This window comes from Phycodurus eques, chromosome 8, assembly GCF_024500275.1.
Source record: "Phycodurus eques isolate BA_2022a chromosome 8, UOR_Pequ_1.1, whole genome shotgun sequence".
Lineage (NCBI taxonomy): Eukaryota > Metazoa > Chordata > Actinopteri > Syngnathiformes > Syngnathidae > Phycodurus > Phycodurus eques.
The window spans coordinates 1,893,001-1,918,462 of NC_084532.1; the positions used below are offsets into that span (position 1 = coordinate 1,893,001).

The following is a 25,462-nucleotide window of genomic DNA, read 5'->3' on the forward strand; positions in this document are numbered from 1 at the left end:
ATCTCCCGCTCCATTCTTATCTCACTCGTGAACAACACCCCAAGATACTTGATATCCACCACTTGGGGCAGGAACCCATTCCTGACCTGAAGAGGGAATGCCACCCTTTTCCGACAGGACCATGGTCTCAGATTTGGAGGTGCTGATTCTTATCCCAACTGCTTCACACTCTGCTGCAAATCACTCCAGTGAGAGTTGGAGATCGCGGCTTGATGAACCCATCAGAACCACAACTTCTGCAAAAAGCAGAGACGCCTTCAACCCCTCAGCTGCGCCAAGAAATTCTGTGAATGAACAGAATCGGTGACAAAGGGCAGCCTCGGTGGAGTCCAACCCTCACTGGAAATGAATCTGCCGTATTACGGGCAATGCACCCCAAACAATGACACTGATCATAGAGGGACCACACACCCCGTATTAAGTGGTCTGTTACCCTATACTCTCAGAGCAACCAAAGCACATGTACAACCCCAATTCCAATGAAGTTGGTACGTTGTGTTAAACATAAATAAAAACAGAATACAATGATTTGCAAATCAGGTTCGACGTATATTTAATTGAATACATTACAAAGACAAGATATTTAATGTTCAAACTGATAAACTTTATTTTAATAAATATTCATTAACTTTGAATTTTAAGGCTGTAACACATTCCAAAAACGTTGGGACAGGGTCATTTTTACCACTGTGTTACATACTTTTCTTTTAAAAACATTCAATAAACGTTTGGGAACTGGGGACACTAATTGTTGAAGCTTTGTAGGTGGAATTCTTTCCCATTCTTGCTTGATGTACAGCTTCAGCTGTTCAACAGTCCGGGGTCTCCGTTGTCGTATTTTACGCTTCATAATGCGTCACACATTTTCAAGGGGAGACAGGTCTGGACTGCAGGCAGGCCAGTCTAGTCTCTTTTACTACGAAGCCACGCTGTTGCAACACGTGCAGAATGTGGTTTGGCATTGTCTTGCTGAAATAAGCAGGGGCATCCATGAAAAAGACGTTGCTTGGAAGGCAGCATATGTTTCTCCAAAACCTGTATGTTCCTTTCAGCATTAATGGTGCCTTCACAGATGTGTAAGTTACCCATGCCATTGTCACTAACACAGCCCCTTACCATCACAGATGCTGGCTTTTGAACTTTGTGTCCATAACAGTGTGGTTGGTTCTTTTCCTCTTTAGGCCGGAGGACACAACGTCCACAATTTCCAAAAACAATTTGAAATGTGGACTCGTCAGTCCACAGTCCATCTTAGATGAGCTCAGGCCCAGAGAAGCCGGCGGCGTTTCTGGGTGTTGTTGTTATATGGCTTTTGCTTTGCATCGTAGAGTTTCAAGTTGCACTTACGGATGTAACGCTGAACTGTATTTACTGACATTGGTTTTCTGATGTGTTCATGAGCCCATGTGGTGATATCCTTTACACATTGATGTCGGTTTTTGATGCAGTGGATCGAAGGTCACAGGCATTCAATGTTGGTTTTCGGCCTTGCCGCTTACGTCCAGTGATTTCTCCAGATTCTCTGAACCTTTTGATGATATGGACCATAGATGATGAAATCCCTAAATTCCTCGCAATTGTACGTTGAGGGACATTGTCCTTAAACTGTTCGACTATTTTCTCACGCACTGGTTCACAAAGAGGTGAACTTCGCCCCATCTTTGCTTGTGAATGACTGAGCAATTCAGGGAAGCTCCTTTTATACCCAATCATGGCACCCACCTGTTCACCTGTGGGATGTTCCAAACAAGTGTTTCATGAGCATTCCTCAACTTTCTCAGTCTTTTTTGGCACCTGTCACAGCTTTTTTGGAACGTGTTGCAGCCGTAGAATTCCAAGTTAATGATTATTTGCTAAAAACAAAGTTTATCAGTTTGAACATTAAATATCTTGTCTTTGTAGTGTATTTAATTAAATATAGGTCGAACATGATTTGCAAATCATTGTATTCTGTTTTTATTTGTTTTACACAACGTCCCAACTTCATTGGAATTAGGGTTGTAGACCGGTTGGGTGAACTCCCTTGCACCCTCCAGAACCCTGCTGAGAGTGAAGAGCCAGTCCATTTTTCCATGGCCAAGACGAAAACCACACTGCTCCTACTGAATCTGAGATTTGACTTTCCAACAGACCCTCCTCTCCAGCACCACTGACGAGACCTTACCAGGGAGGTTGAAGAGTCTGATCCCCCTATTGTTGGAAGATACTGTGTTCTTAAAAAGGGGGACCACCACCCCAGTCTGCCAATCCAGAGGCACTGTCCCTGATGTCCACGCGATGTTGCATAGGCGTGTCGGGCAGGACAGCCCCACAACATCCAGAGCCGTGAGGAACTCTGGGCAGATCTCTTCCACCCCCAGGGCCCTTCTACCAAGGACTTTTTTTTGAACCATACATGCAAATCAGTCTCCTTTCAGCGAAATTTTACGTTTTGAACTCAGAATAGGCCATTTATGTGAATCGTATAGATCTGAGGAGTTTTCCTTGGGGGGTGGGGGGTTCTTCTATTGGGCTTCCGGGGCATAGGTATTAACGAGATAAACCAGCCCGGCTGATTGTCGTGCCTACATGGCGGCCATTTTGGGAAGGTCGTCGTTACCGTGAAGGCAACGGCGCGCTACTCTTGTTTACATTAGATGAACAAAAACAACCGCTTTTATGTATTGTCATATTTGTCTGGCACTGTCTGCCCAAACGTGGATGTTTAGCCCATGTATAACTTGAGAAAACACCGTGCATTAAATCGCAAATGTTTTTGTTGTTTATTTCATGTTTTATTGGTTTGTGCTATTTACTCAGTACTGGAGTAATTATTTCACTGTGTACTTTTTACTCAAGTAATTTTTTGGAGGCCTACTTTTTATTTTACTTGAGTCATATTATTGTCAAGTAACAGTACTCTTACAAGAGTACAATGTTTGGCTACTCTACCCACCTCAGGAGCGGACATCCTGTATTGCTTCTCTTACGTTTAAGCAACATTTTTGCTCATCAGACCAGCCAATGTCGTATTTGTTGCACTGGTCTTTTGTATTTTCGCATTGAGGGGCTGCAGGTCGTGGCCCTGGTTGTGGTCCCAGCAGAACCGCGAAGCACACGTAACATCTGCGACAAGAGCTGATCCGCTAGTACATCTTGTATTTATTAGGAAACGCGCCTACAATTATCTAATTAGTTTACAGATGTTAATGTTAAAAGTATTAAGCGACGGAGCGATGTTAGGGATTATGTCACAACACAGAATTAGCTCACTTCAAATTCAGATATGGCCAATAAAAACTGAAAAACTATACTTAATATTTTCCTGGAGGATGGATTTGGGATTAGCCTTTGAAGTGGTTAATAGTGAAAAATAAAGTGAAGCAGACAATGATTTTAGTCAATTCTTTTCCAGAATGAGAGTGCTTAAAGAGAAGGATGCTTTTCATGTGGGACAGCTTGAAGCAGGCATCAGGTGCAGGTTGAGATGGGCCTGGCTCAAGTTGGAGGCCAGAACAAAAAAGCAAAGAAATGAGGCAAATTTAATTTTAATCTTAAATTTGTAAATCAACATGTACTTGAACGGTGTAAATAAATGTTTTTTAGTATAAAGAAAATGTGTTTATTTTTGCCTTATTGTACTCTTCAGAGTCTTCCAGATTGCTTAATTTCATGTTAAAATAAAAACAAAATCTCTGTGGATCCCCCCAGAACCCCAAACCACCCAACCCCCTGCCCCCCCTTACAATGTTTTTTTTTTTTGCAATAATCGCAATAATCCTCTGTTTGACTTTGCCTGATCTTGTCAGAGGTTTCGCAAGACGTCTTCAGAAGCTGCATCTTTTATAATCTTGCATCTCACACAAAGATAGAATAAAAACGTCAAAGCTATGCAGCATACTGTTGCTGCTAACCGACTGGCGCAAAAGAGCTCTAAAAGCAGAAGTATTTCACCTTTTATAGGACTGCCAATGCCAGGGGCGTTACAGAGCCAACTGGGGCCGGCTCACCCGTTTTTATCCTTGGTAAAATTTAGTGAAGAGCAGGGGACTTTCCACTAGCTTCTTTGGGCGTCTCCATGTCAACACAACACACTTCCTGTGTTGACATGGTGACGACGCAGTTAGACTTACACTTTTATCAAGGGAAAACAGCCACTGTTGTAACATATATAACATGTCATATTTGCCCAAACCTATCTCCTTCTCAACTCTGGAGGACAGCCCAAATCTGATCAACCTTCCAAACAGTACGTGTGTGTAACATATACTCATCATATCATCAAACATCATTGAAGACATACAACCTGAAACAATTTGTTTAATACACATTTCATTGCAAAACTCCCATAGTACAATTAAAAGGTCCTAGCCCTTCATCATCTTAACTCATGCTTCGTAGTGTGGCACAAACAATTGTGGGTCCTAACTCTTGATTACTATAAATGAATTATACATGTAATAAGCTGCAGAAAGCTGTTACTGGTTATTTGTTTGCTAAAATGCATTGTGCAAGCAAATGAGTACAAGACTGGATTGGCAGATCTGTATGGAAAACATGCCTACAATGCCTATTGAATACTACTCTGTCTCCATCTGGTGGGCATATGTGGTACATCTGGCCAATCCTAATCGTTTTTTGGACCTGTATCCGATCAACAGTTTAGGCATATTTTACACCATCAATCAAATGCACCATCTGTCAAATTATGCCAACACTCAACAATCACTAATTTAAATTTTTTTTTCCACTGCGCGGGGAGGACATGGTCTCAGTGGAAGCTAATTTCGCTAGTGTAGCGACACAGCGATGCTTATTTTAGCCACCCGTAGTTTTATGGAACTTAAAAGTAATTCCTCAGCTGTTTACAAATTTTTCTATCAGTTAACGTGCTTGATTTGTTTTCCTGCCAATTTATTTTTATTTATTTTGAAATTGCTGTCGTGGGACGTGGAGAAAAAAACGCTTTCAATTACCTTTTTTGCCTGCATTACATACTGGAATGGGGGTTGAAAGTCTGCTGGATGCATAACCTGTAAGTTTTCAAAAGTACATATGATTATTAGAGAATACTTTTTTTTTATTATGTGTTTTGCAAGGGTAAAAAAAACATTACTTTCCTTCGTCACAATCCTAAAAGACGTTTGACTCGCGGGTGTTGAATTCCTGAGCTGAAGATGGACGAGCTGTAAATGGAAAATTCAAATCAGTACTGGCAACAGATGTTACATTGTAATGTGAACTAGTGGGACAAAATTATGTTTTTATGCAACAAGGATTGAAGGAGCGTGTTTGCTCTCTAAATGTAGCTAAAGCTAGCTGCAAACGAGTGACCGTCTTCGTCTGTCTTCATCGGAGGAAGCTCGGCTGCTTCCAGGCGATTCAGAGGGAGTTCACTCATCTGACGATTCCGGATCCCATTCACTTAAATTCTGGTCGGCAGACAATCAGCTCGCAAGTGGCCGAGGATATCGGCATAAGACCCTGCATTTTGGGCAAGAGCTTAACAACAAAGCGATCGGCTCGGTGCGTCATTTTTTTATTCCCCCGCATGATCTAAGGTGTCATTCCTTTCGGTCGCAGGAATATTTTTCATGCCTTGGCGCAATAATTTGTGGTACCGAAAGCTTTTTTTTGTTAGTTTTTTTCATTTTGTCTCCTCTCTCTTCCGCCGTTGTTTGCCTTCTCTTGTTGTCTCTTGCACCCCGCCTCCTCCTCCTTCCTCTTCTTCTTCCTCTGAGGGAGGGACGTTCACCTCGAGGCATTGTTGCCCTCTACAGTGTGCCATTCCTCATTGCAGTTATCCAGAGGCTTGACGATCACACATAAACTGCACAAGACCCTCCCCCACCCATTCCCATTAAAAAACGCCATTGACGTCTTTAGACGGCATTGGCATGGAATAGATGGACACTTCAAAGTTACCTGGCCCTGTGTGAAAAAGTAATGAGTCCCTCAACCTAATAACTGGTTGGGCCGTCCGTCCTCAGCAGCAACAACTGAAATCAAGTGTTTTCTAGAACTGGCAATGAGTTTTTCACATCTCTTTGGAGATACTTTGGACCACTCTTCCTTGCACAATTGTTTGAATTCAGCAAAAATTGAGGGTTTTTGAGCAAGAATGGCCTTTTTAAGCTCATACTACTTCATTTCAATCGGATTCAAGTCTGGACTTTGACTAGGCCACTCCAAAACCTTCATTTTGTATTTTTAAGTAATTCAGAAGTTGACTTGCTGTTTTGTTTTGGATCGTTATTCTGCTGCAGAACCCATGTGCGCTTAAGCTTGAGGTCACAAACTGATGGCTGGATTTTCTGTTAAAGAGCAGAATTCATGGTTCCATCAATCACAGCAAGTTGTCCAGTTCCTGAAGGAGTGAAGCAGCCTAAGACCATCACACTACCACCACCATGTTTGACTGTTGACACTTTTTTTCTGAAATGCTGTGCTAAATTTATGCCAGATGTAACGAGACACACACCTTCCACAAAGCTCAACTTTCATCTCGTCAGTCCATATAATATTCTCCCAAAAGTCTCAACAATCATTCAGATGTTTTTTTTTTCGAAAGTAAGTTATTTTTGCTCAGCAGTGGTTTTTGTCTTGCACCTCTGCAACTCTCAACTCTTGTGACCTTTTGGATGAGTCGTCGCTGCGCTCTTGGAGTAATTTTGGTCGGCCGGCCACTCCTGGGCAGGTTCACCACTGTTCTATGTTTTCGCCATTTGTGGATAATGCTCTCACTGTGGTTCACTGGCGTACCAAAGCTTTAGAAATGGCTTTATAACCTTTTTCACACTGATAGCTCTAAATTACTTTTTCTCATTTGTTCCTGAATTTCTTTAGATCTCTGCATGATTTCTAGCTTTTGAGGATCTTTTGGTCTACTTCACTTTGTCAGGCAGTAAGTGATTTCTTGATAGAGAGCAGGTGTGGCAGTATCAGGCCTGGGCGTGGCTAGAGAAATGTAACTTTGGTATGATAAACCACAGTTATGTTTTAACAGGGAGGGCGATCACTTTTTCACACAGTCGGTGGAACCATGTAGGTTTGGATGTTTTTCTCCCTTAAAGATACAAAAAAAACATTTAAAAACTGTTTCTTTTTTACTTGTGTTGTCCTTAACTAATATTTAAATTAGTTTCATGATGGGAAACATTTAAGTGTGACAAACGTGCAAAAAAATATGAAATCAGGAAAGGGGGCAAACACTACAGTATATATAGTAAATAAGGTTTTCCAGAATTTCAATGGAATTGAAATCTTAATGTTTTACAGATCACATAATAATCTTCTTTTCCTTTCGGCTTGTCCCGTTAGGGGTGGCCACAGCGCGTCATCCTTTTCCATGTACATATCACATAATAATAATAATAGTAATAATTTTCTAAGTTCAAAAACAAAATGTGCAGGGTCACCAGCCTCTCTTATAAAGTTAACTGCAAATTTAAATAAATACTTCCCTAAAGTTTTATAAAGTGAATAAAACAGAGTTAGTTGTCACGTCCACCACTGGAGTGGGTCCTCTTTACACCTGTCGATCTCTGGCTCCTTGAGGTACAGATGTAGCTCATCCTCAAAGCAGCTACTGTTCAGCAGGTCACCAGTATGCTAGAGCTGAACTTCTCTTCAACACGGCTGCGGAAGGATACGTGTTCTCTCCGTTGCCTATTGTGGGTGTTTCCATCATTCTTGTTCATATGCAGCTGCATGCAGCAGCATAAATAGTTAAACAGCCATTATTTCCCTACAGTTGTAGACATGAATGCTTTGCTGTCATGCACACACTCACGCACACACAGTTGCACACGCACACAATTCTCTCGCCATCCCCTTAGCCCTGTCGATTACTGGCTTCTTGAGGTACAGATCGATTGCATGGCTTTTACTGTGTGCTGATTGGCTGTTACCCGTGCACTGGCTATGCAAGGGTATCAGTTGGTGCTATGGGCGGGTCAATGCTGGAGGGAGAAGTCACAGACAGTGAGGCTTGCTGCGGCTGCATCAGAGTCAAATTAACCTAGTATTAAATTATCGGTCATCGGATTAAATAAATCTAAAAAAAAAATACAAATACAAATAATGCCAATAATCGGTCCGGCTAATAATTGATCTATTACTACAATTATCTGTGAGCAACTGCATTTTACATTTACTTTAGTTGTCTTTGTGAGATGTCAAAATTGACTATTATAATTGATACAAAATATTTAAGTGTGATAAATAAAAATAAAATCAGAAGGCAGGAAGGGAGCAAATAGTTTCGAAGGCACGGTAGGTTCTTTTTTTGTTTAATGTAGGACAGGGGTGCCAAACTCATTTTGTTGCAGGTCACACCATAGTTATGGTTTCTTTTGGAGGGTTTGTGACTAAACTAAACCCATATAAATGTATGATTGTGGCAAATATTACATATACACAAAACATTGATGGATAACTAGTTTTCAAATCAGAAGCCAGTAAAAGGTTGTTTGTGCAACTATTATTTTGAAACGGGTAAAGGGGGAAAATGCTTACAATATCTCAATGTTATTTAAAGTGAAGACAAATTCCAATTTTGGTATTTTAGCAAGAAACATGAAGTCAATGGACATGATTTCCTTTCGCGGGCCACATAAAATGATGTGGCAGGCCGGATCTGGCACCCGGGCCTTGAGTTCAACACCTGTGCTATTGGATATTATCAATGACTTAAATCCATATGTCAATCATTGTAATTTCCTCTTCTAAAGGGGGGCTGTTCAGATTTAATTTTGTTTGTGATTCATATCAATAAGATTTAACATTTTAATTTTGTGGGAAAGTGCACCCGTGCATGCTGTTAATGTTATGATTTTATATTTAGATCAACCAGGCCAAGCCAGAATGCGGACGACAGGCACTAGTAGAGCTGCTCATCAGACCTGTACAGAGACTTCCCAGTGTGGCTCTACTTCTAAATGGTAACTCACACTCATGTGGACATCCATCCATCCATTGTCTGAGCCGCTTATCCTCACAAGGGTCGCGGGAGCGCTGGAGCCTATCCCAGCTATCATCGAGCAGGAGGCGGGGTACACCCTGAACTGGTTGGTTGCCAGCCAATCGCAGGACACATATAAACAAACAACCATTCGCACTCACATTCACACTTACGGACAATTTAGAGTCTTCAATTAACCTACCATGCATGTTTTTGGGATGTGGGAGGAAACCGGAGTGCCCGGAGAAAACCCACAAAGGCACGGGGAGAACATGCAAACTCCACACAGGCGGGGCCGGGGATTGAACCACTCAGAACTGTGAGACAGACCTCCTAACCAGTCCCCTACCGTGCCGCTCTCATGTGGACATACTTTTATGAAATGTTGTATGTTAAAGCGTAGCATGGCGGCTCATGTGACAAGCATGTTCAACTGTTCTGGGTTTGAATCTCATGTCAGGAACTACAGAAACTCACAGGTAATAACAGGTGTTTAGACACTTAAAAAAAGAATCCCACTGCACAACTCGTCAGTAGCACTGCCTTGCTCATTTCCCACATCCTGTCCTGTACTTTTCTCTCATCGTGTTCTCTTGGTTAGTTATTGCAAGTCCTCACCGGGTGTGTCGCCCCAAGCCACAAATAAGAATACGATTTGGCTCTTGTAATGTTACTTGTGCTCGGATATCTAGACAGATTCGCTATTGTTCTGCTGTGGTTCGCAGCCCTATTCCCCTTGTCCACTCTATCCCTCTGTCTGTCCCCTAAAACCCTTTTCTGTCCGGCTGCAAATGAATTACCAGTCAGTCTGAAGGAGCTCATAAAAGCAGAGACCAGTGGCCTCATGTACAAAAACTTGAGTGGATTTCCTCCTGAATAATGGTGTTCGCTCAAATCCAGAAAACGTTGTACGCACAAAAATATTCAGATGTATGAAACTCTGTGTACTCATGAATCCAAGCACATTTCCAATCAACGTGGAAATGAGCGCACATGCTGGAGTAGCCGACTCCTCCCTGTCCACGCCCACATTTGAATAAGAAGATCATATTTAAATGTACCCTGCACCTGAGATGCCGATCTCTGCATGATCAGAAAAAAAGGAAAATGAGCAAGGTAATGAAAAATTATTTCTCTGAATGTGAAGTTGCTCGATGAAGTGGAGGCATGCAAGAAAATCCTCTTTGCACGCTGTCCTACGGCGTTAACAACATGCGAAAGAGGAGGGAATGGGACATCGCGTGTGCGGCTGTCAATGTTGTGGAGACAGAATAGCGCGCACACGCTGAACTAAAAAAAGAAGTGGTCAGACATTAAAGTGGATGCGAAGCGGAGGACAGCTGCCCACCGCCGAAGTGTGGCCAAAAAAGGCGGAAGAACCGGCGCGGGGGGCCTCACCCCGTTCGAGGAGAGAATCGCTGCGATCATGGGTGACGCTGCTTTCTCAGGGGTGATGGGAGGACATGTGGCTGACTATGATCACCCCACAAGGTTAATACAATGTATTTTTAGAACTCATAACAAATGTGTTCATACAGTAACCTACACTCAGCCCTGTGAGATAAAGGTTCATGCGTAAATGTTGTATGTGTGGTATTTGTAATAAATCTTTTGAATTCAAATAGAAGTACATAAGCAGATCAAAGAAGATATCAAAAACTTTGACTCCTTTTTGATTACTCAGTTTATTATTTTAATACACAAGAGAGGACACGCACACTGACAAAAAAAAAATCATGTTTTCTTTTTTAGGAGAAGAGGGGTAAATTATGTCAATTTAAACACATTTTAATCATGTGCAACCGATGTACATGTTCAAATGAAGTAAATTCAAAGGATGCATGTGCTGGAGTCACGAAGCGATTGTGAGGGCAACAGGCGGCATAAATGATCACCTTGATCAATTAATAGGTGTCCTCACAAATATCAGTGGTTCATTAAATACACTGGTTAACAAATGAATTCTGGGTCCTTGCCTCAATTGCATTGTTGAAATCAAATGTTGCCGGGCATGAATTGTTCATCAGTGCTAATTATTCATGTGTCTCTGGTGTGCAGATTTATGAGAACAGTTTCCCAGCATCACCTGTAAGTGTCGCCAAAGCACCAAAAGCCGCAGAAACGTGCGTACGCCAGCCATGCAGTTGGCGTGAGGCACCGGACATTTCCAAGGTCATGTCACTCTTGATACATCTGACCTTTGCCGTGAAAAAGAACGGACGCCACATTTTTGTGCATACGCACCTTTTGTACATGAGGCCCCAGGAATCCAAACTTCTCACCCGGACTTAAAATCTATTAGCAGCTGCCCCAGAAACCTGCGCTCCCAGTCATCAGGAGACCCCCTGGGTATGCAGGGCTCAAGATACCGACCCAAAAAGCTTAAAATCCTCCGGTCCAACATGGACCATTTGTTCTTGGAAATGCAACTGAAGACCTCTGGGACAATGGATGGGAGACGAGCTACACCCACAGGCGGTTGAGAGTTACTGCAAACATAGCTTCCCCGAATTTGAATGTTGTGTGACATTTTTTTAAAGAACTTTGCATGAATGCCCCCAGTGCCGATCATCACACCAATGTCACGAGTGATTGTATTTCTCAGAATTTGAATGTCTGCTGGTTAAATTTGTTTGCCAACTGAAGATGCTTGTGTTTATCTAAAAACAAACAGCAAGTTTTGTTAGCCACTACATAAGGTTGAAACCCTCCCTGCATGGATTAAACAGGGTGTGCGTGACCAGGCAAGGCTGGAAGGCCAGAGCCCCCCCTTTGGCACTGGCTCTCGCTCACTCGACCACCTTGCTGAAGACTGGCTCAGCCAGGAAGCCCCATCTCTCACCACGAGGTGGCGAGGACACATCAGACCTTTTGCCGCCGCAGGGCATCCTGCCAGCGCCCCGAGCTACCCTGTCGGGTGCCGGGGCATCTTACGGACAAAGCTCCGTTGAGACGTAAATTGGCAGCGTCTTGCGAACAGCGACACCGCCCTGCTTTAGGAACTCTTTTTCTCGCTGATTCTTTTTTTTCTTCTTCCTTTTCCCATCAAATCCACCTGTTGCCCGTACAGACCGGACCGGCCAAACATTCAAGAGATCGACCAGCCTGCCTAAATTGTGTTCCACGCAACATAAGACCAATTCCTGTCGCAACCTTCAGATTACGAGAAATATAGGTTTTTCGTCACTTCGTCCTGAGGTTTTACACATCTAAAAAGAGACGTGTTGTCCTCTTTTACGAGATAAAATTATTTTATTTTAATGCTTAAACTTCACGCTAAACCGGAAGTAATGTCGTTTCCGGTTTATTCTTTTCTCCTAAATTAATTACGTTTTCATCCAAACCAATATATGCTATACTAGGTAAATGGGCTCTTTGCACATAATCTCCTACGCTGCCAAAATATGGCTAGGTCTTCTGGTTTTGAAAAATTGTGTTATTCTACATGCATGGTTTACAGAACTTGCCCAAACAAACTATTACAGACAGTATATTGTATTTGTATATCATCCTCAGAAGCATTGAACAGCAATTTAAAGAAATGCTTTAACGCAGTGGTTCTCAACTTGTCGTTCTGGAACTTGCCTTTTCCAATAAGTTAAAGAACAGTACAGCATTTTTGTTTGAAAAAAGCCTCTGAAAGCACATGTACGTTATATTTTTAAATGCTGTTTCAAATGAGTTTGACATACTGCCAAAACCACATTGCTAACCATGTTCCCCGCTCACCAGCGGCTGAGCTGCACTATATTGTTTTACGTAGTAAACTAGCGACTAGAGCACAAATGAGTAACATTTCCTCTCCCCTATCTAATTTGTTCCATGAGGGAACTTCATACGCCTTTGTACTGGAACGAAAAAAGGCAATACGAATACGACAATGTAATTTTTTTTACTAGGTGACGGCGACCCACCCAAAATGGATCCCCAACCCACATTTGTGTCCTGATCCACCAGCTGAGAATCACTTCTTGAATTTATGCCTCTTCTTAAATCCAGAATATGAAGGCAAAAGTAATATTAGGAGCTGAACAGTTTTTGAAAACGGTCCAAACAGTTCGATTCAACTGTTTCAGTTCAGTCTGCATGTGTCCCGTTTAGTATGGCATGTCCAGCACTACGCCTGCTAGGGTGTAGAAGACATTGGCGACCGGCACCAGATACTGTTTTGAATGTCTTTCTTATACTCATAAAATATCCCAAATGAATCTGAGACCAGTCTCGCGAGTCTGTATGTCGCCAATGCAATATCTCTGGTGCATAAAAGGCATTTGTTTTATCTACCAGAGATCTTGTGTTGCACAGACGACCACTCTCTGGAAATCGTTATGTCCGTACAAACATGCCAGTCTATGCGCATCTTTTATTTTGAAGAGGAATGATTAGATCAGCGTTTTCCAATCTTTGTTGAGCCAATCAGAATCAGAATCATCTTTATTTGCCAAGTATGTCCAAAACACACAAGGAATTTGTCTCCGGTAGTTGGAGCCGCTCTACTACAACAGACAGTCAATTTACAGAACACTTTGGAGACATAAAGACATTGACAAAAAACAATTGTGCAAAAAGATGCAGAGTCCTCTAGCACTGAGAGCAGTTTGAATGACTAATATTGCAATAGTCCAGTGCAATGACCATTGTGCAAAGGGCGCTGAGACTTCAAGGAGTGTATGCGGTTTAAACTGACGAGTAGTGCGATAATCTGGGACAATGTTGGTTTTGCAAATGTTACAGATACTCCTCAATCAGTCTGCAAATGGAGCAGATGCTACTCTGGCATGAGTGGCCAGTATATGCAAATAGTGCAGCATGGCGAGACAACTACAGTGAGTGCACGAGTAATACATAATTGGCCCCACAAAAAAGTGACAACGAACTCAAGTCAAAAAATTGCCAGCTTGTTGTAATGGAATTATAGGTTAGCTGTTTAAGAAGTTGATTGCAAGAGGGAAGAAGCTGTTGGAATGTCTACTATTTCAGAATCAGAATCATCTTTATTTGCCAAGTATGTCCAAAACACAAGGAATTTGTCTCCGGTAGTTGGAGCCGCTCTAGTACAACAGACTGTCAATTTACAGAACACTTTGGAGACATAAAGACATTGACAAAAAACAATTGTGCAAAAAGATGCAGAGTCCTCTAGCACTTAGAGCGGTTTGAATGACTAATATTGCAATAGTCCGGTGCAATGACCATTTTGTGCAAAGGGCGCTGAGACTTCAAGGAATGTATGCGGTTCAAAGTGACGAGTAGTGCGATCATCTGGGACAATGTGGGTTTTGCAAATGTTACAGATACTCCTCAATCAGTGTGCAAATGGGGCAGATGCTAATCTGGCATGAGTGGCCAGTATATGCAAATAGTGCAGCATGGCGAGACAACTACAGTGAGTGCACGAGTAATACATAATTGGCCCCACAGAAATGTGACAACGAACTCAAGTCAAAAATTGTCAGCTTGTTGTAATGAAATTATAGGTTAGGTGTTTAAGAAGTTGATCGCAAGAGGGAAGAAGCTGTTGGAATGTCTACTAGTTCTAGTTTGCATTGATCGGTAGCGCCTACCTGAGGGAAGGAGCTGGAAGAGCTGGTGACCGGGGTGCGGAGGGTCCGAGAGGATTTTGCTCTCCCTTGTCTTAGTTCTGGCAGTGTGCAAGTCCTCAATGGTGGGTAGGGGGGTACCGGCAATCCTTTCAGCAGTTTTGATTGTCTGTTGCAGTCGGAGTTTGTCCTTTTTTGTAGCAGCACCAAACCAGACTGTGATGGAAGAAGACAGGACTGATTCGATGACCGCTGTGTAGAACTGTCTCAGCAGCTCCGGTGGCAGGCCGTGCTTTCTCAGAAGCCGCAGGAAGTACATCCTGTGCTGGGCCTTTTTGAGGACGGAGTTGATGTTGGTCGCCCACTTCAGGTCCTGAGAGATTGTAATTCCCAGGAACTTGAAGGTCTCGACGGTTGACACAAGGCAGCTGGACAACGTTCTCTTATACAAGCAGTCCATTCCATGCTCCGCTCCAGCAAATTTATCCAGCAGCGCCCGGACGGCATGCTCCTCACGAGGGTCGCGGGCGTGCTGGAGCCTATCCCAGCTATCATCGGGCAGGAGGCGGGGTACACCCTGAACTGGTTGCCAGCCAATCGCAGGGCACATACAAACAAACAACCATTCACACCTACGGGCAATTTAGAGTCTCCTATTCATGCATGTTTTTGGGATGTGGGAGGAAACCGGAGTGCCCGGAGAAAACCCACGTAGGCACGGGGAGAATATGCAAACTCCACACAGGCGGGGCCGGGGATTGAACCCGGGTCCTCAGGACTGTGAGGCTGATGCTCTAACCAGTCGATCACCGTGCCACCCTGTCGTAGTCCCAACATTAAATTTCGGCACTGTGCTTTTCTTTTCTCTTTCTGCCTAAGAACCCGCTTTCCACTTCTCCTTCATCTTCGACCCACAGTTGCTGAATTTCCACCCTCGCCCTGCAGGTTAACGGACGTTGTTAACCCGGGCCACGGCCGATCCGGTATGGGATTCTTTAGATGAACGCTCATATTTGTTTGGCAAAGTTTTTAGCCCGATGCCCTTCCTGACGCAACCCTCTGCATTTATCTGGGCTCGGGACCGGCCTGCAGTTTGCACTGGCTTGTGCCCGGCATTGGGCTGCATTAGAATATAAGTTGTATGTAATAATGTGAAATGACACACGGAAAAAGTATTGAACATGCCAACTGGTATTTAATACTTTGTATAAAAGCCTCTGTTTGCAATGACAGGTTCAAGACTCCTTCTGTATGGAGAAACTAGTCGCATGCATTGCTCTGGTGTAATTTTGGCCCATTCCTCCACACAAGCAGTCTTCAAATCTTGAAGGTTCCGTGTGCTTATTTTATGGACCTTCTGTTTCAGTTGTAGCGTATATTGGTTTAGGATTAAAACGTAATTAACTTCGGAAAAGAATATGCCAGAAGCGACACCTGCGTTGCTTCCGGTTTAGCTCGATTATTTTGTTTAACTTTATAGTCAAACTATTTTTGTCACGTAAAGGGTCACCATGTCTTTTTTTATTTTCGTAAATCTTAGGAAAAGTGACGAAAAAAACTCATCTGAAGGTTGCTAGAGGAATGAAATACGAGTTCTCGATTTCAGTGGTTTTACTATTAAAACTCAAAATACACACAAAGCACAACAGGAAGTGGAATTTTATAGGAAATTTTAATCGTAAAGGGAAAACTACAGGGAAACAATGCAGAGGGCTTGACTACAAAGGATACAGACAAAAATTCGTAAAGCAGGTTTAATTTATGACATATGTGGGAAGTGAGTGTGCGGTTAGCAATGCGAGGCTGAGAATTTCTGTGACCATTATTATAATCACGTTATGCACCAATTTGTACCTAGGAACAGCATGCTGCACTTACGTTGGGTAGAACAGAATTTCGACAGGCTGGTCGGTCTTCCAGATGGCTGGGCTGGGTCACCGAACAGGTGTATTAAACGAAAAAGGAAGGAAGGAAAAAAGAAGGCAAAAACAGAGAAAAAGCAAGGGTAGGGTGGCTGAAGCACCTTAGTGACGGTGTGCGTCACGGGCTCAGAGAAGACTTGTGCTGCACTTCTTTCCGAACTGGTCTTTTATCCGTAAGCTACCCCACATCCACCAAAGCGTGGTTGCGGGGTGCGGCAGAGTGCTTATGTACTCCGCGTTCGTTGGCGCGGCGAGGAAGGATGAGTCTCCGCCGACTCGTGGTGAGAGGCGGGGCTCCCTGGTTGTCGCCATTTTTGGCAGGTTGGAAAAACGAGAGGCTGGAAAATGAGAGTCAGAGAGCCCAGAACAAAGGGGCTTCGGCCCCAAAGGAAGGCAGACCACACCTCTTAGTATTAAGTTTTATCCTAGGATTATTTGTGGTTTTAAACCAGTGGAAATAAAATTCCACTGGTTCATTCATTCATACCCAGCTTCTGCATTGTCACGCACACACCCTGCACATCTATGCAATGAGTGTTTAAATTATATGTGATGGCTAAAAGCACTTAATATTTGTGATGTCACATTTGTCTTGTGAGGTGAAACATCTCAGCTGATTCAGTTGACAAACATATTTGACATCATCCCTGTGGCAAGCACTCATTAGTGACATTGGTGTCATGATTTATACTGGGAGCATTCATGCAAAGTTCCTAAATTATCAAACAGGCATTTAAATTCGGAGAAATATGTGGCTCAGCTCATGGCTGGTAGTAACTCTCCACCGCCAGCAGGTGTCACTTGTGTTCCATCAATTGTCACACTGGGGCTTGCATGCATTTCAAAGGAGGAAATGATTCCTTGAACTTTATTTTGAATTGCTTTGAACGGTGGTTCTACGCACCAAGGGATCTTTGATGACTGGAAGCCCAGGTCTCTAGGAGAGCTGTTAATTAGTTTAAGGTCCGGGTGACATTAACAAGAAATTAGTTTAAGGTCCGGGTGACATAAACCAGGCTTCTTGTGACCGTCTGGCTCAGCGGGGGAGAAGGCGAGAATGCAGAACTATCAGAGGTTGTGGGTTGCTGGTGCCATCTTGTTGATCATGTGTCCGTGACACAGTTCTTTCCATAGATTTTCGATTGGATTCAAGTCAGGTGATTGGCTGGGCGACCAACTTTATTTTTGTTTCTTTGAAACCAATTGAGGGTTTCCTTGGCAGTATGTTTTGGATCATTATCCTGCTGAAATTACCAGCCTCGTTTCATTTTCATCATCCTCAATGGCAGCGGATTTTTGTCAAGAATGTCTCAGTACATTTGCCCATTTATCCTTCCTTCAAGAATGTGAAGTTTACCAGTACTATTTGCTGAAAACAGCCCCACACCATCATGTTCCCACCTCAGAACTTCGCTATTGTTATGGTTCCTTCAATAATGTGAAGTTTACCAGTACTATTTGCTGAAAACAGCCCCATACCATCATGTTCCCACCTCAGAACTTCACTATTGTTATGGTGTTTTTAGGGTGATGTGCAGTGCCATTTTTCCTCCAAACGTGGTGTACATTATGGCATCCAAAGAGTTAAATTTTGCTCTCATCAGACCAGACTATATTCTCCCAGTATTTAACTGGCTTGTCCAAATGTTGTTCAGCATACTTTAAACGAGCTTTGACATGCTTTCTTTTTCAGCAATGGGGTTTTACGTGGTGAGCGTGGATACAGGCCATGGTGGCAGAGTACATGACTCACTGTTCTCCTTGTGACAACAGTATCTGATAATTCCAGGTCTTTTTTAAGCTTTCCACACGTGGTCCTTGGCTCTTGGACAACTGTTCTGATTATTCGTTGCACTCCTCTGTCAGAAATCTTGCGAGGAGCACCTGATCGAGGCAAGTCTATGGTAGTATGATTGGCTTTCCACTTACGTGTTATGGCCCCAACCATGCTCACTGGAACGTTCAGAGGCTTAGATATGCGCCTGTAACCAATGTCATCGTTACATTTTGCAACAATTACTTTGCGATAGTCTTGAGACAGCTCTTTGCTCTTACCCATCATGAGATCTGTGTTGACTCACACCTTGGCAATGAGACCTTTTTGTAGGCCATCAATTAGGACTGAATTCAAGAACAGTCACAGACTTGTTCTGAAGCCTCCATCCATCCCTCCAATTTCCATACCGCTTTATCCTCACAAGGGTTGCGGAGCCTATTCCAGCCATCTTCAGGCGAGAGGCGGGGTACACCCTGAACTGGTCGCCAGCCAATCGCAGGGCACATATAAACAACCAACCATTCGCGCACACATTCACATTCACTGGTGGAGGACTGCAGTGATGGTTGACTATCTAGAACTTTCTCCCATCTCCCGACTGCATCTCTGGAGCTCAGCCACAGTGATCTTTGGGTTCTTCTTACCTCTCTCACCAAGGCTCTTCTCCCCCAATTGCTCAGTTTGGCCAGACGGCCACCTCTAGAAAGGGTTCTGCTAATCCCAAACACCTTCCATTTAAGGATTATGGAGGCCACTATGCTCTTAGGAACCTTAAATGCAGCAGAATTTTTTTTGTAACCTTGGCCAGATCTGTGCCTTGCCACAATTCTGTGTACATTGAGGAAAAAATTTAACTTAAATGATTTTAGCAAATGGCTTCAATATAATATAATATATAGTGAACAATTTAATGGGGTCTGAATACTTTGCGTACCCAGTGTGTGTGTGTGTATATATATATATATATGTATATATATATATATATATATATATGTATATATATATACATACATATACACACACACACAAACCCTATGTACTCTTGGAAATGTGCGTCTATTCCTTACCCTTAATGAACAACTCTCGCCACAATTTTCTGATGCGTGTTCGTTGCTTTTCCAATGAAAGATAACCAAAGAATAAGCTCACAATCATTGCAATTTTATCTGTATTTATGTCCAGAACTCAACAAGATTACAAGATCACACACGGAACTCTGGGGCCGTTTTCCCCTGTCTGAAAGTCCCGTCACTAGTAGATGGGGAAAAAAGCACCTCTCCCTCTCGGCACTGACATTTATAGTTCATGCTGAGACACTTCTGGATGTTGCTGGTGTGTCCAGGCCCCATCTGGTTCCTGGTGATAGGCCCCACCCAAGAGCGGATGGCGCAGGTTCTCTTTCGCTGGTGTGCCAAGAACCTGACTTGTTTTTCGGTCCGTCAGCTACCACCCGGGCCACTTCTTGCATCATCTCGAAACATCCTGAAACTTCCACCCTTCTGGACAAACGAGATAAAAATACACTTGGCAGCATATACAAACATACAATATCTGTGTTTATGGCCACAATCATATGAGAGTACTTCCCCTTCTTGCACACAATGTTAGCTGTTATGGTTTTTTTAATTAACTGGAATTGTCATGAACGGAACAGAGGATAGGACCCAAAAATGCACGACTCCAAAACAAATGGACAGTTTCAAAAAGAGAGGTTTTATATATGGGTAGAAGTCGGTACACAGGCAGGCAATCCAAAAAAGGCAACACTATCCAAAAAGGCAAGGTCGGTAAACGGAACAGGGTCTAGTCCTGCTGTGAGTCGGTGATGTGGAAACAAGGAATGCTGGAACGCGATGACAAGGTACAACGAACTGGCAACTAGAAAGAATGAGACACTAGGTTAAATGCAAGGGGTAATTAGGGTGAACGGGCACAGGTAGTGAAGATGCTCTCAGGAGCAGGTGTGTACAAGACGGGGAAAACAACAACCGGAACACACACCCGTGACAGGAATATTATATCATTATTTCTTTAGCTCGAATATTTGCCTAATTCCAACAGTACATATATTAATTTGGATGCATGCTCTTTCTTAATGCATTGTCCAGAGAGACTGTATCGGCAGATCCTTAAAATCAAAGCCTTGGACTTGGGTGCAAAAAAATGTGCTTCGGACATCCCTAATTGTTTGTTTGCAAATAGAGTGCTGAGTTTTAGTTTTGACGTTTGAGATCTGATCAATCTTATTTAATGGACTTGCTTTTTTGGTTATCAGGGTTGAAAACAAAATTGGCAAAGGCAAATTAATCCATAGACAGATATGTTTTGATGATGGCATATAGAAATCTCATATACTGGTACTTTGATTCAGACTGCAACTGCATCCACCATTACAAGGTTGATGCAATAAAAACATTACATTTACAAATATTGAAGCCAAAATGTATTAACAATTATGATTATGACTGTCCCACTGTAATGTTCTTGATAAAAAAATTTAAATATGGAAATTCAGAACGGTTTGGACATTATTCTGGAAGTGAATTTTTATAGGTTGGCAGCTCTGCTTTTGGAGAAAAAAAAAAACTTTTGTAAGACTCATACTTTGCTGTTTACTTGTCACTGTGAATACAGCTGTCATATGGAGCAAAAACCGGAAAAGAGAATGTATGTGAAAAGAGCCCATTCGAAGACTCTAAATTAGCCACAGGTGGGACTATGAATTGTTGGTTGTCTATAGACAGTATTGTACCTTGCTCCATCTCAACCGGTGGCCCTGAACACAAGTGGTAGAAAAAGGATTAATGGTATCTGAAACAAATTATGTCTCTCTTCAATTTTCCCTTGACGTCTCTTTATATTACTGTTTTGTAACCATTGCAGACATAAAGAAGCACACATCAGATGAGAACCCAGACAAGATGAAACTGGAGAATGCAATTGAGTCTCTAAAAGAAGTTATGACGTGAGTATCCATGTCTTCAATCTCATTTTAAATTAACAATCAGCACATATGATTTCATCTATTTGTTACCCTAGTCAAGATAAATGGTATGGAAAATGGATGGATGAATGTTCACAAGCAAACAAAATCTGCAAAAGCTGAATTGAGGCACTGCACCGGTTGTTGAAGAAATATCATTTGAATTCACAGGGCTTCATTAGTTATTAAATTTAGGGTGTCTAGTTCCCCTAATTATGTCTCTGGTGGTTGTTTCCCTTGGGGTTGGTTATATGGTGTTGGTCGTTGCTGTTTGCCAGGTGTGGCTAAATGACCATTTTTCATAACGACGGGTCAGTCACCTATGAACAAATGGCTCCTTAGTGGCCACTTTACCCATGGTGTGAGATAATCTTTGTCGGGACATTGTTGTAACCTGACGATCTGTTGGGAAAGATGGGGCATTTCTAGTAGAACCAGACCAATAAATTGGCAGACTGATTAATCGTGCCAATTTTAGCGTATCAATAATATATCAACATCAGTCAATATATAACCCATGTACTAATGTATTTGCTGGGTGAAAATTCTCTTGTGCTGCTCCTGAGAGTCTGTGCTCCATTCTGCGAGTGCATGGCTCTCCCCCCCCCCCTCACCCACACACACACAAACGCAATTCTCACAGACAGACCGGTGAAATGCAGCACTCAAACATACTGCCAAGGAAACCCTCAACTCTTCTCCCCAGCTCACACACTTGGCTAAGTAAGCTTTTTTTTTTTTTTTTTTTTTTTTACCCCAAGGTAAGCTGTGACTTTGCTAAACGATATAAAATAACACTGCACTTTAGTGACCCATGACAATTGTCCTTCTGTTAGGGCAAGTCAAGGAAAGCGTGGAAAAGTTTTAGAGAGCGTATTACAGTTTTAACATTGTGTAAGTTGCATCTTTGTGAAATTCAGTAAACAGATGTATGCAACTGTCAATTTTCATGTCCACCATTATCTAATATGAGACTATTTTTTCAGAATTGTAAAATTTTATAATTTATCTTTGTGAGATAAATATATACAGTCAGGTTTATAAATATTGGGACATGGACACAATTCTCATCTTTTTGCTTTTAAGCACCACCACAATGGATGTGAAATGAAACAAACAATGTGGTTTAACTGCAGACCTTCACTGCTATTTACATCCAAATCAGGTGAATGGTAAAACTAATAGAATGGACTTTGTCAAAGAGTGATTTATGACCCTGACGTCATATGATTTATCGCTTTGTTTTCACAGGTTTATGGCTTCAACCTTCAGAATCATCTTTATTTGCCAAGTTTGTCAAAAACACACGAGGAATTTGTTTCCGGTAGTTGGAGCAGATCTAGTACAACAATAGAAAGTCAATTGACAGTAAATACTTTTGAGACATAAAAACACAGTCACTGAGCAATAAGAGGTTACCAGTAATGTGGTCATGGCAATACATTTATTTTATTTTTTTGACAATTCTGCAAATGATGCCAAGTCCTCTCGCTATTAAGAGCAGTTCGAAATGACTAATAAAACAATAGTCTGGTAGTTTATACTCTTTGACCTTTATTGGCTTGTGTTGATCACGTGACGTCATGGGTTTCTCTAGCGGTCATAAGGCATAAAGCAATACAAACGCTACTTGAAAGTGTTGAAAAACAATAAAACTTGGCACTTCAAAAGGGTTATAAAACAAAAGTATCACGATGCTATAAAATCTGGCGCTTCAAAGGATTTTAAAACAATAACTTCAAAGAGTCATGTGTGGCCATCCCCAGGGCATGTCAGGGAAAATCAGGACAGGAGACATGGGGGTTGACATCGGGTCAGTGGGAGGAATCTATCAGCTTTTAGCAGAAGCCATGGCTTCTTCGTGGGGGCACACAAGGACATGTTGTGTCATGTAGAATAATTAAAGCATTCTTGTAAAACAATAGAATGTTATAGAGGGAGGTCACACGTGGTCACCCCTGAACATGTAAGGGCAACAACCATGATTCCTGCTAAAATCTATAAAAGAAATTCCAGATATGTAATAAATTGTGCTATTGCAAAAGTTGAACAGACTATTGTCCAGATTTTGGTTTCAAAACTAGTTATCCAGCAGAAGTCAATTAAACAATTATTTGGTTTCACAGTCATCACGGCCCTCTGTGGGGACTGTTATTATAAAGTGGTCTGAGTTTGACATCCCTCTGTGGGACTAAACGATAGAGTTGGCGATTAAACAAGAATTATGAGTTTTTTGGATCATTAAAATATAGATTTTTTTTATGTATGACATTTACCGACATTCAGACTATTCATTGATGAATGCAGAAAATAGAGATCTTAGCATATCAGCATGAAGAAGAAGAGATTTAGATGGATAATGTTCCAGTCTGCATTTAGACTAAGAAGTCAAACAAGTCTGCATTATATAATATACATTGCAATATAGTTTTAAAACACTAAAAACAGCGTTTACCGACAAAAATGGGGTGTCTTCTTAGATATGTAATAAATTGTTGTGCTATTACAATCGTTGAACAGACTATTATCCTGGACTTTGGTGTTTCAAAATTATGTATCCAACATTTTGTTGTGTATATGCAGTAATAGGTTAAGTCAATTCAACAATTATATGGTTTCATATTGGCCCTCTGAGAGGGCTGACACATTTGTGGAGTCATTAACTTGAAAAATACATGGTAGACAATTTATTGGGATTTTTCTTTGTTTGTTAAAAACAGCATTTACCAGTAAAAATGGGGTGTCTCGAAGAAATATATACTTTTTTTCTGAAACAACACTCAAACAAACACTTCTGTCTTTTATTTTTACTCTGTAACCAATGTTTTATAGTATTATCCACACACATTAATGCTGGGAAAGCTTGATATGCATGACGTTTTTGACCAAAGGTTGTGCAGTTCTTAAAGTTAAAAATACACTTACGTGATGGTGAATGTAAACAAGAGAGCTCGCTGTGTTTCATGCTGGAATCGGTCTAGGTCTTGGCACTATCGTTGCCAAAATTATCTGGTTGGCTGGCTGGGTTCACAGAGAGAAACGCCGCCCTGATTCTAAGAAACCACCTATAGCCCAAAGCTGTGGGCATAAAAAAGACGCTGCTGTTTTTCGAACCACATCTGACGGAACACACCTGTCATGGCGGCAACCCACGAACCTGTTGGTGAACACCAGTGGTGAGGGATGCTGTCAAGCTGAAGAAGATGTCCTGTCGGGCCTTTTTGGCTTGTGGCACTCCCGAGGCAGCTGATGGGTACCGGCTGGCCAAGTGGAATGCAGCTTGGATTGTCCCTGAGGCAAAGACTATGGTGTGGAAGTAGTTTGGTGAGGCCATGAAGAAAGACCTCCGGACGGCTTCAGGAAATCCTGGTCTACCATCCGGCATCTCAGGAGGGGGACGCAGCGCACCATCAACACTGTGTATAGTAGGGATGGGGCACTGCTGACCTCGACTGGAGATGTTGTGAGTCGGTGGGGAGAATACTTGGAAGAACTCCTCAATTCCACTGACACGCCTTCCCATGAGGAAGCAGAGTCTAGGATCTCTGAGGCGGACTCTCCTATCTCTGGGGTTGAGGTCACCGATGTAGTTAAAAAAAAACTCCTCAGTGGCAAGGTCCCAAGGGTGGATGAGATTCGCCTGGAGTTCATAAAGGCTCTAGATGTTGTGGGGCTGTCCTGGTTGACGCAGCTCTGCGACATCGCGTGGACATCAGGGACAGTCCCTCTGGATTGGTAGACTGGGGTGATGGTCCCCCTTTATAAGGAGGAGGACCGGCGGGTGTGATCCAACTATAGGGGGATCCCACACCTCAGACTCCCTGGTAAGGTCTATTCAGGGTGCTGGAGAGGAGAGTTGAATCTCGGATTCAGGAGGAGCAGTGTGGTTTTCGTCCTAGCCATGGAACTGTGGACCAGCCCTACACCCTCAGCAGGGTACTCGAGGGGGAGTTCGCCCAACCAGTCTACATGTGTTTTGTGGACTTGGAGAAGGCGTCCCTTGGAGAATGAGGTACCGAACCCAATGCTACGGGATGTTCGGTCCGTGTACAACCAGTCTCAAGGTTTGGGCCGCATTGCCAGCAATAAATTGCCTTTGTTTCCGGTGAGGGTTGGACTCCGCCAAGGCTGCCCCTTGTCACCGATTCTGTTCATAACTTTTATGGACAGAATTTCGAGGCACAGCCAAGGCATAGAGGCGGACCGATTTGGTGGCCTCAGTATTGCATCTCTGCTTTTTGCAGATTATGTCGTTCTGTTGGCTTCATCAAGCCGTGATTTCCAACTCTCAATGGAGCG

The 25,462-nt window shown here is 42.5% G+C and overlaps 1 protein-coding gene across 5 annotated transcripts in view; it reads left to right on the plus strand.

The window, feature by feature from the left end:
- The window catches only part of ect2 (epithelial cell transforming 2), a 237,404-nt gene that overhangs the window by 141,677 nt on the left and 70,265 nt on the right, over positions 1-25,462 (plus strand). For all 5 annotated transcript variants that reach the window (XM_061684632.1, XM_061684633.1, XM_061684635.1 and 2 more), the window contains 2 exons: positions 8,825-8,921; positions 21,064-21,145. In XM_061684632.1, coding sequence (XP_061540616.1) covers positions 8,825-8,921; positions 21,064-21,145 — 179 coding nt within the window. The remainder of the gene's footprint in view (positions 1-8,824; positions 8,922-21,063; positions 21,146-25,462) is intronic.